At 36.9% G+C, this 12086-nt stretch overlaps 1 protein-coding gene across 7 annotated transcripts in view; it reads left to right on the top strand.

Moving 5' to 3' along the window:
* RABGAP1L (RAB GTPase activating protein 1 like) overlaps positions 1–12086 on the top strand; it is a 687421-nt gene that overhangs the window by 175642 nt on the left and 499693 nt on the right. For all 7 annotated transcript variants that reach the window (XM_067728697.1, XM_067728698.1, XM_067728699.1 and 4 more), the window contains one exon: positions 7784–7877. In XM_067728697.1, the coding sequence (XP_067584798.1) occupies positions 7784–7877 (94 nt within the window). The remainder of the gene's footprint in view (positions 1–7783; positions 7878–12086) is intronic.

Below are 12086 nucleotides of genomic sequence, written 5' to 3' on the forward strand. Positions count from 1 at the left end.
TGGGTCTCTTGTAGACAGCATATATACAGGTCTTGTTTTGGTATCCATTAAGCCAGTCTATGTCTTTTGGTTGGAGCATTTAATCCATTTACATTTAAGGTAATTATTGATATGTATGTTCCTATTACCATTTTCTTAATTGTTTTGTGTTTATTTTGTAGGTCTTTTCCTTTGCTTGTATTTCCTGTCTAGAGAAGTTCCATTAGCATTTGTTGTAAAGCTGGTTTGGTGGTGCTGAATTCTCTTAACTTTTGCTTTCCTATAAACCTTTGATTTCTCTGTTGAATCTGAATGAGATCCTTGCTGTGTAGAGTAATCTTGGTTGTAGGTTTTTCTCTTTCATCACTTTAAATATGTCTTCCACTCCCTTCTGGCTTGCAGAGTTTCTGCTGAAAGATCAGCTGTTAACCTTATGGGGATTCCCTTGTATATTATTTGTTGCTTTTCCCTTGGTGCCTTTAGTATTTTTTCTTTGTATTTAATTTTTGAAAGTTTGATTAATATGTGTCTTGGTGTGTTTCTCCTTGGATTTATCATATATGGGACTCTCTGCGCTTCCTGGAGTTGATTGACTATTTCCTTTCCCATACTAGGGAAGTTTCAACTATGATCTCTTCAAATATTTCTCAGTCCCTTTCTTTTTCTCTTCGTCTTCTGGGACCCCTATCGTTCGAAATTCGTGTGTTTAATCTTGTCCCAGAGGTGTCTGAGACTGTCCTCAATTCTTTTCATTCTTTTTTCTTTATTCTCTTCTGCAGTAGTTATTTCCACTATTTTATCTTCCAGGTCACTTATCCGTTCTTCTGCCTCTGTTTTTCTGCTTTTGATTCCTTCTAGAGAATTTTAAATGTCATTTATTTTGGTGTTCATCATTGTTTGTTTGATCTTTAGTTCTTCTAATTCGTTGTTAAATGTTTCTTGTATTTTCTCCATTCTATTTCCAAGATTTTGGATCATTTTTACTCTCATTACTCTGAATTCTTTTTCAGGTAGCCTGCCTATTTCCTCTTCATTTGTTTGGTCTGGTAGGTTTTTACCTTGCTCCTTCATCTGCTGTGTGTTTCTGTGTTTTCTCATTTTGCTTAACTTACTGTGTGTGGGCTCTCCTTTTCGCAGGCTGCATGTTTGTAGTTCCCGTTGTTTTTGGTGTCTGTCCCCAGTGGCTAAGGTTGGTTCAGTGGATTGTGTAGGCTTCCTGGTGGAGGGGACTAGTACCTGTGTTCTGGTGGATGAGGCTGGATCTTGTCTTTCTGGTGGGCAGGACCGCATCTGGTTGTGTTTTGGGATGTCTGTTACCTTATTATGATTTTAGGCAGCCTCTCTGATAATGGGTGGGGTTGTGTTTCTGTCTTGCTAGCTTGGCATGGGGTGTTCAGCACTGGAACTTGCTGGTTGTTGAGTGGAGCTGGGTCATAGCTTTGAGATGGAAATCTCTGGGAGAGCTTTTGCCATTTGATATTACTTGAGGCTGGGAGGTCTCTGGTGGACCAATGTCCTGAACTCGGCTCTCCCACCTCAGAGGCACAGGTCTGACACCTGGCCAGAGCACCAAGACCCTATCAGCCACATGGCTTGGTCAGCTCTCCTGTCTCAGAGTTGCCTGAGGGCCAGGCATCCTGTCGGGGGCTCCTCTCCTCGGATCCCGGAGACGCCTGTGGGCGGCCTCCTGTCAGGGGCTTCCCAGTCAGGTGCAGTCACCTGAGGGCTGGGTGTTGGGTCTGAGTCATACAGTGCGCTGGGCGCTCGCCTTCTCTGCTCCTGAGTGCAGCATCGGGGGTTCGGCAGGTGTCTGAGGCCCAGGTCATGGCTTCCACCCAGGTTTACATCTAGCCCACAGGTTTACATCTGGGCTCCATGGTTACGACTTGGGGGGTTTACGTCTGAGGGTTTACTTCCGAATCCCAGTTTTACATCTGGGCCCGGTTTACCACCTGGGGGGTTTATGTCTGGGGGTTTTGCGTCTGGACCCCAGGTTTACGTCTCAAGATAGCTTTAATAGCTGACATTTATATAGCTCTTGCCTTTTGCCAGCCACTGTAATATGTGTTTTGCATATAGTAACTTGCCTAACTCCTACAGTACTCTATAAAATATATACTGTTATTATTCTCATTTTAGAAATAGGCTGCTTAAGAATAGAGAGGTTAAATAATTTGACCAGGATCACAGCTAGTAAGTGGTGGAACTGAGTTTCAAATGCAGGCAGTTTGGCTCCAGGACCAGTTAAGAATGATTGAATGAACCTGGTTCCCATTTACCCATGTCTGCACACAGATGTTCATACACTAAATGTCACTAATTTTCAAGGCATTACTTTTTAATTTTTTTTTTCTAGTTGTAATGGATTTTCCTTCTTCCCCTCCCCTCTGATTATCCATTTAGGAAACTTTTATCGGTCTTATGGCCAAGTACTAATCTAGGCACTGGCAATATAGAAATAAAAGTTAGTCTCCATTGCCAAGAAACTGAGTCTAATGGGAGAAGATGTAGAGGATAACAGTCAATAATAATAGGATGTGGTAAGTGCTATGATTGAAGATGCCTAGAGGGAGCGCACTTAGCCTAGCCAGAAGAGGGTAACTCCTGACCTGAATTTTTTTTTTTTTTTTTTTTTTTTTTTGCGGTACGCGGGCCTCTCACTGTTGTGGCCTCTCCCATTGCGGAGCACAGGCTCTGGACACGGAGGCACAGCGGCCATGGCTCACAGGCCTAGTCGCTCCATGGCATGTGGGATCTTCCCGGACTGGGGCATGAACACTTGTCCCCTACATCGGCAGGCGGACTCTCAACCACTGCGCCACCAGGGAAGCCCCTGACCTGAATTTTGATGGATTAGGATTTAGCCAAGGATAGGAATCCCAGCCTTCTTTCATTTGTCCTCACTATCTCTCTTTTTTTCTCTTTATGTAGAATGGAGCGCATTTGTTTTTTCAGAACCTTCAGAGTTATCATTTTATGTTTCTGCCTGATTCCATTGTTCCTTCTCTCTTCTTCTTTGTCACGTTTTACTTGCCAACCTCCTCACTATGTTTTCCACCACACTTCGTGTCTTTTTTCTTTCTTATTTTTTTCTTAGTTTATTTCTTTAGTCCTCCCTAGAAACTCTGTCTTATCTAATATAGTAGAGACTTAAATTTACTTTTCTTTAGCCCCCTTTCTTCCTGTCTAGCAAGATGGCCAGTAAATATATAAGACTCATGGTCAGTAGTATTTAACCTCTCTGTGCCACAGTTTCCTCACCTTTAAAATGGGCACACTAGTAGTGACTACCTCATTAGGTTGTTTAGAGGATAAAGTGAGTTAATGCCTGTAAAACTTAGAAGAGTGCCTGGAATATAAATAAAAAAGGCAGACAGTCAATAAAAGCTTGGGACTCCTATCTTCCTTGGCTAAGTCCTATTTTTGTCCAAATATTTGGCCCCTGACTTGCTGTTGTTTCTGCCTTAATTGTTCATCAGGGATCTGGTTTTACTTCAGTGTGCCCATTTTCTTTCCTTCTCCTTGGGGTTCTCCTTTGCTAGTCTAGGTGCTTACAGTTCTGATTTCCTTTTTGTGGTGGACAGTAACTTGGGAGGTTGTCAGGAAGACAAGGCATTGTTATCATTCATGTTTCATGACATATTAGTAGGGATTTATAATAATAAAATAGGTTTTTGTTTCATATAGCAACAGGGTTCATTAAAAAATTAAAATCCTTTCCCCATTATTATAGTTATGCATATTTATTTTAAAAGATAAAAATATTACAGAAATATAAAACTTAAAAGTGAAATATGCATTCCCTAAATATTTATTGGGTGCCTACTATGCGATAAGATACTGTTAGGTGCTGGAACATAATTGCTGTTAATAGTTTGGTGTATATGCTTACAGTTATTTTTAAAGGTCTTTGTAATCATATAAGTAACAATATTTACTAAAATAAAACCATACTTAAAATTACTCTTTTGTTTCTTTTCATCACCAAATAATATATTTTAGGTGATTTTCATGTTAGCATATAAAGATTCACCAATTCTTTTAAACTACTGGATAGTATTCTTTTGAATGGATATACTATAATTTAATTAATAAAACTCCTATTGATGGATTCCTGATAGTTTTCAATTCCTTATTATTATAAGCAGTGATGCAATGAAAATCCTCTTACATATATATTTTTGGCATATGTATTTCTGGATAATAAATTTCTAGAAGTGGAGTTGCTGGATCAAATGGTATATTAATTTAGAATCTTAATAAATTAAAAAAGATTGCTCGTTTAAACATCAACCTTCTTGTCTGTTTCCCCATACTTTTATCAACATTAGGTGTTATTATTCTTTATACTGTCTGCCAGTCTAATTGGTGAATATGTTTCATTGTTTTAATTTGCATTGAAAAATTATTGAGATAGGGCTTTCTTTAATATCTTTATTGGCTAGTTGTATTTTATATGTTTTGACCTGTACTATGTTCATGTCATTGGCCCAATTTTCTGTTGGATTGTTCTTTATTTTATTGCTTAGTAAGATCTTGGTATATTAGGTAAAATAGCCCTGTCATATGTTGGAAAAATTTTTTTTGCTTGTTTTTTAATATATATTGTACCTTACTTCATAGAAGTTTTTAATTTATAGGTAGTTATATTTCTTATTCTTTCTTATAGCATCTTGGTTTTGTTTCATGCTTAGGAATTCCTTTCCCAACAAGAATAATAAGAATCTGAAAGATTCTGTATATCAGTAATACTTTTTGAGTTTTATCATAATCAGGATTAATGATAGGGCTTCCCTGGTGGTGCAGTGGTTGAGAGTCCGCCTGCTGATGCAGGGGACACGGGTTCGTGCCCCGATCCAGGAAGATCCCACATGCCGCGGAGTGGCTGGGCCCGTGAGCCATGGCCGCTGAGCCTGCGCGTCCGGAGCCTGTGCTCCGCAACGGGAGAGGCCACAACAGTGAGAGGCCTGCGTACCGCAAAAAAAAGAGATTAATGATGTCTATCAGTGTTTGTTTCCTTTTTTCTTTTTCCTTTTCATTGTGTTCTTAGATTTTGGTCGCCAGTTTAGCATGTACAACTTCATCACATAATTTGGCACCTTGGTGTATTATGATTTACTGTGTAGCAAATTAGAGTATAAAGTAGGAATGTCTTGGACCCTGCTTAACTGAGTATCAATTTATAAGTACTTATATTATGCTTGGTACTAATTAATAAGAGGGGTGACCAGCAGTCTGTTTGCCTGAGAGTCTAAGTTTAACCTGCTTTCCAGTGTAACTTTTAATAGTGTCCCTTTTCCCTACTGATTTTAAACGAACAAAACCAGCCAATTTTTTTACCAGCAAAATAAGTTTATTTGGAATAGCAGAGATGTGTAGTTTGGGACAAGCAAAAAATGGTAAACTATAGGCATATCTGGAGAACGGATGAGAGGGCCTTGCTTTTATAGAGGAAAGGAGGAAATTGGGGAGGGCTGCAGGGGTTCTTCATTGGCTGCAGATGGCGGGCAGCTTGTCCTTGCTGGATCAGGAGGAAATCTTTCTTCCTGCTGGGGTCTGTAAGCTGCGGTGAATGATACATGTGTGAGAACTGCCCCTCCATGGCTTCCTGACTTCACTTTAAATGAGGTTTCCTTTATTCATTTCATATGACTCTCAGAAGTGCCTCAGTTCAGTTTAAAAAATTATAAGGATTGTAAGGGGTAGTAGTTCACATTAGGATATTTTAATATTAAGGCTTCAGTTGTTTCTGTTAACATTATTCCTCCAGTACTTAGTAATACTTCATGTACTTTAGCTTTAAAAAATATCTCATTTCTATTATTTTCATGATGAACTTGTTGCAAAGTTCATAGAGTTGCTTATGTGAGGTATTTCTAGAGCAGTGATGTTAGTGTATATCCTTTTAACCTTCATCCCACCATCCAGAATAATGCTTACTTTTTTTGAAATTTTGGCTTTCATTAGTTTTTTTTGTTTTGTTTTGTTTTTTAATAAATTTATTTACTTATTTTTAGCTGCATTGGGTCTTCGTTGCTGTGTGCAGGCTTTCTTTAGTCGCGGTGAGTGGGGGCTACTCTTTGTTGCAGTGCGCAGGCTTCTCATTGCAGTAGCTTCTCTTGTTGTGGAACACGGGCTCTAGGTGTGCGGGCTTCAGTAGTTGTTGCATGTGGGCTGAGTAGTTGTGGCTCACGGGCTCTAGAGCACAGGCTCAGTAGTTATGGCACATGGGCTTAGTTGCTCCGCGGCATGTGGGATCTTCCCGGACCAGGGCTCGAACCCATGTCCCCTGCATTGGCAGGTGGATTCTTAACCACTGCGCTGTCAGGGAAGTCCCAATACTTACTTTTTGAATAAAATGTCCCTCATGATTCTTGTTTATCTGGTATCATCCTAAATATGGTGAAGCATTTGTCTGTGTGTATGCATATAGTTTGTTTATATTTTACTAAATATGTGATAAAATCTTTTCGGATGGATATGACCAAATTTTTTAACCTTGCCAGATAAACCTTTATTTATCATATTAATTTTTGGTGTTGAATATATCCACTGATACATGAATGAGTTTATGATTGGATCATGGGATTTGTAGCATGCTAAGTAAAACTGTTCTTAACACAGATCCCAATGTGATTCACTTAATGCCAATCCCTACTATACTGTAACAGCATTGATTAAACCTTAGTACTGGGCTTCCCTGGTGGCGCAGTGGTTGAGAGTCTGCCTGCCGATGCAGGGGAGACGGGTTCGTGCCCCGGTATGGGAAGATCCCACATGCCACGGAGCTGCTGGGCCCGTGAGCCATGGCCGCTGAGCCTGTGCGTCTGGAGCCTGTGCTCTGCAACGGGAGAGGCCACAACAGTGAGAGGCCCGCATATTGCAAAAAAACAAAACAAAACAAAAAAAACCTTAGTACTTGCCATCAGCCAGACAGATTTTTATCTAGCTTATTTCATCATTCAGACAATACTTCTCCAGCCTTTTCTTAGGTAGTACTGTGTCAGAGTCTTTGTTATAATGTAGGTGAATTGTGGCCATTACATCTCCTTTCTCTACCAACTGTTACCACTCAAAAAAGATTTATAAACCTTAGAATTACTCATTTTCACCACTGATTGTAAACTGTAACTCAACCTATCTTATTCTTTCTGAAACGATTACTTTACATCTTGGGATGTTTTATACAGTTGCCATTTTAAAAGACCAAATAGTTTCATCTTTCCTTAGTCAAAAATATCTTGTACTTATCAATATATCTTTAAAAAACCTTAAAAAGTTTTTTTAGATTTCTGGTTGTGTGTTTGTATCATATTATACATGTTTCTTGGTGTTATATATTGATATATATGTCTGACTCTTGTTTTTAGTATTTATTTATCTCAGTAAATATTAATAACTATAGTAATAAAATAATTTAAATAATTTAAATAAAATATTAATTTCTGAGAATGTTCAACTGATGAATAAAGCACCATATAAGAATTTCTAATCATGTTACCATTAGCTTTTAAATTTTCTCTCTTTGGGTAAAGATATTTATTTATAGGTATTTTCAATTTCATACTGTGTAAACTGTAGACAAGAATTTTCATAAAAACTTGTGATTTGAAAATATTTATTGAGGCACTAAAGATAAAATGTATTAATGAAATACTGTTATTTTTGCAATGGGTATAATAATTAAGCAAAAGTATTATTTGATTGTTCATTAGACACACGGTCATGTTTCTTGTTTTAAAATACATTAATATCTAATATAGTATGTAATATAATGTTTGTTCTTTTTGTATTTCTTCTGCAGAGAGTGATAATGAACTCTCGAGTGGAACAGGTGATGTGTCTAAGGATTGTCCTGAGAAGATCCTATATTCTTGGGGAGAATTGCTAGGAAGATGGTAAACTTTTTTTTTTATTGAAAATTTTATATTTACATAATTGATATTAATTTGCTTTATTAATTAAAATCTATGTGTTTACATATCTTAATCTTGAGATTACTTAGGCAGTCAATATAGATGGTCATCTAGGGGTTGAGCCTTCAGCCACTCCAGTGTTTGGCAGTTGGAAAGATGAGTAGGAAAGATCATGCAAAGGAGTCCAAGAAAGATCCTTTGGAGGAAGAGAACCAAGGGTAGGAGGAGAACCAAGGTAGAAATCAAGTGAATTAAGACTATCAAGAAGGAGGAAGTGATCAACTGCTGATAGGTCAAGTCAGAGGAAGCCTGAGAATTTCATTGGGTCCAGCAATTTGAAAGTCACTGGTTACTTGGACCAGAACCCCTCTGTGGAGAGGTAGGAATGAAAGCCTGATTGGACTATGTCTAAGAGGAAAGATAATCAGCAGTTATAGATAGATAGGTCTTCGGAGAAGTTTTGCTAGAAGGAGAGGATAAGAAATAGGGACATAATTAGGAAGTGGATGTGGGTTGAGAGATTATTCTGAAAATTAGGATGGCCGATATAGCCTGCACATTGTATGTTGTTGGAAATGATCTAGTAGGAAGAGAAAATTTGATAATGCCAGAGGAAGAGGACACAGTTGCAAGAGAAGTCGATGAATAGGCAAGAAGAGATGGACTTGTTGACTAGTGGAGGAGTTGTATTTAGAAGCGCAGAACATTCATTGTAACAGAAGGAAAGGTGGGGCATGGCTACAAAAGTAATAGCTGACTTAAGTGTACTTACTGTGTGTCGGGTGCTGTTCTAAGCACTTTAGATACCTTAGTTAATTATCATCATGACAACCCTCTGACCTAGGGATTATTATTATCTTCATTTTACAGATGAGAAAATGGAGGTGCAGCTATGTCAGGTAGCTAGTATAAAAATACACAACAGATAATGGCAGCAAATAGGTAACTTGCTCAAGATCCCATGGTCAATAAATAATTTGCCCATGATCATGCAACAAGTAAATGACAGGATTTGAATCTAGGCAGTCTGGCTCCAGAGCCAGAACTTTTTAACCAGTTGGACAGGCTGCCATTTCTATAATGTACATAGGTTTCTGGATTACTTTTTATAGGAGCATGTAGAAGTTTTAGCACAAGAGAGAATAAACTAGGAAAATTGATACCCTTCCCAGACTTCTCATATGAGTTTAAAGAGAGATCATGAGAATGGCAGTATGGTGGACATAGATACATATACATACAGATACATAGATAAATACACAGTTCCTACCTTTGAGGTTCATAATCAAGAAGGGTGGGAATATACACTCATAACAGACCATTTTAACAAAATAACTGAAACAATGAGGTTGTTTCAAATTTCTTAACCATTTTGTTAAGAAAATGGTTAAGAAATTTCTTTTTTATAAAGTGACAATCACTTGATTTTTTACCCAACTTAAAAAATTCATCTATTCTCTCTTAGGAATTGTATGCTGATTTAAATATGAATAGGAGATAATTCCTACCCCCAAAGAGTTTACCGTCTTATAGAGGCATATAGACATTTAAACAGATAATTGTGACATAATGGATAAATGCTTCTGTTAGCACTGAGGACCCAATGGAAATTTTCGAATGAACACAAAAGTAGAAAAAAAAATACAATAAATGTGATAAAGAAAATCCCCAACAAATATTTTAAAGGTGAAATTGCTATGATGCTTTTTATTATTTAGAAAGGTAATTTTGGAGTAGGAAGAAAGTATTAATAGAGAAGGTAGTTACGATGTAATTGCATGGGTTGATGAGGTCTATACCAAACTCATGGGTCTTTTGTATGGAGAGGAGTTCCAAACAGAGAAAGAATTCTGAAGTAGAGTTGATGGGATTTCTCAGCTATCATTCAGTGTACATTTTTTGCAGAAATAAAATACCATCTTTCTACATTATATTTTTAGTAGTGGACTTCAAGAAACTCATTGAAAGAATCTGAGGGAACTGTTTTAAAGGACTAAGATAACTGATTTTTAGACCTTTATAAAACTTGCTGGATCTTTTACAATTCAAGTATGTATTTTTATTTTATTTGGCTTATTATTGCAGTTGTGTCATGACAGTTCATATGAAAACAATAAAATTTGCCTGTTTGAGAGTTTATATCTATTACACAAGAACTGACAAAATTTTTAAATTGCTCTTGGAATATCTTTTTTAAACATTCATCTTTTTTAGAGCTTTTCAGTGAGTCTTAGGAATACTAGCTTAGGGACTTACATGAAGATATTTTTGTGATTTATTTAGGTAAAGCACCTTTTGGGGAAAACACTACATTTTGTGCTTTGGGGAGATTTTTATGAGGAGACAGCCTGTGTTCTCAAGGCACTTTTAAATAAAACATAGTTGAAAGTATTTTCAACTTATTATAAAACAACTAGATCACTCTATTAAAATAAAGTGAAGCTTTTATGGATAAAATCAGAATTCAGATAATGAAATACACTATTAGAAAGATATAAAGGAAGACTATTTAATACTAATTTGAAATAATCAGAAAAAAATAAGGATACTATGGAAAAGAAAATGGAAAACAGACTATAAAATGTTCAGTGGTGGAGGTCTTCATACAACACTGGAGTTAAGGTGTCTTGATGAAAGAACTAAATAAAAAAAAAATGAGGAAACAGGGATTGAGAGAGGAGAGGGAGAGGGTCAGGGAGAGAGGAAATGAGGAGATGTTTGTGAAGGGAGGACTTGGAAACAAACTGAAGTTGTAGCAAGATTTCTTTTTCCTGAATATATTCAGAATGGTAATGCTGATGACTTACACATTAAATTATTTAAAGAATTTAAGGAATTGGGGCAGAATTATTTCTGGATAGCTTAAGAAAGCAGAGTGCTGATGCTGAACCCTTAGATGTAAGTCAGCTTTTGTGGCAGGAAGATTTTCTAACCAAAAAAGATGAAGTGAACCTCTGAGGTAAAAATTGAGTATAGTTTATTATATATAAATAAAACCATCTTCAAACTATTTATTCTCTTTTATTAGACTTTCAGAAAGTCAGTATGCATTTAATAGGCACTTTGATTATATTTTTCATAGCTATACTTATTATCACAGTGGGAAAATGTGTTCTTAATCCATGGTTTCTCAACCTAGCTGAGCATCAGCAGACTTGACAGGGGGAAAAAAAAATCTAAACTTGGGAAACATGAAGGATTTGAATCACTAAGCATGAACATCCATAGCTTCCTTCCTTTTCACATCAATATAATGTTCCACTTTTTTGACTAATGAAAAAACCCGGCAAAAACACATACAGATCAGATTAAAATATGTGTTCTTGATTTATCCAGTGACCTTTAATGTGTCTCTTTTCTTGAAACTTTTTTTCATGTAGCTTGTTTAACTTAAAGTAAGACCTAGGTTGACATATCTAGGTCTTATCATTAATAGTGGAAGGAGAAATGCCTAACTTTACTTGATGTTCTCCATCTTTTAGTTTCAGTTCTAGCTATTCCCTTTTCTGAGAAAACCTTTTAACATGGGTCAGGCTGCTGCCCTCACATTCTCATATCTTCTAACCACTTACTTCCACCTCCCCTCTATCAAAACTTTCCTAATTCCATCAGTGACCACTCAGTTTCATTCAATGGCTTTTCTTCTCATCTCTTGATTTCTCTGCTGTTTTTGTTAGAAATGATACCTTCCCTTTGAAATTCTCTTCTGGACAGCTTTAACAATAGAGAAAGTTCTTACATGCCCAGATAGTTTCAAGAAAAGATGCCTCTTTGAAGGTAACTAGATGAATATAAAACAGCTTTATGATGCTATTAGAATCAATGAGAATGTTTGCTTTTAAAAAAGCATTCTTTAGCTTAGCCTTAGTAGTTGATCATATTAATTTAGTTTCATAAACCTATTCATTTACCTAAAATGTATTGAAGACCTTTTATATGCCAGGCACTGTTCTAGGTGCTTGGGATATATAACTAAAGAAGACAGAGATTCCTGCCCTTGTGGAGTTTATATTCATGCATTAAAAACTGCCCGATTACTACTTGTTTAGTATATGTCTGGTTTATGTGTGACTTTTTGAATAATTTGGTAACTATCTTGCTTCTAGTGCAGAGTTCGGCACCTGTCATAACTAGCCCATTTCCAGGTCTCTTGATAGCTGCAGTTAATGCTGTACGCTATTAAAGCAATGG

This window comes from Pseudorca crassidens, chromosome 2 (assembly GCF_039906515.1).
Source record: "Pseudorca crassidens isolate mPseCra1 chromosome 2, mPseCra1.hap1, whole genome shotgun sequence".
Lineage (NCBI taxonomy): Eukaryota > Metazoa > Chordata > Mammalia > Artiodactyla > Delphinidae > Pseudorca > Pseudorca crassidens.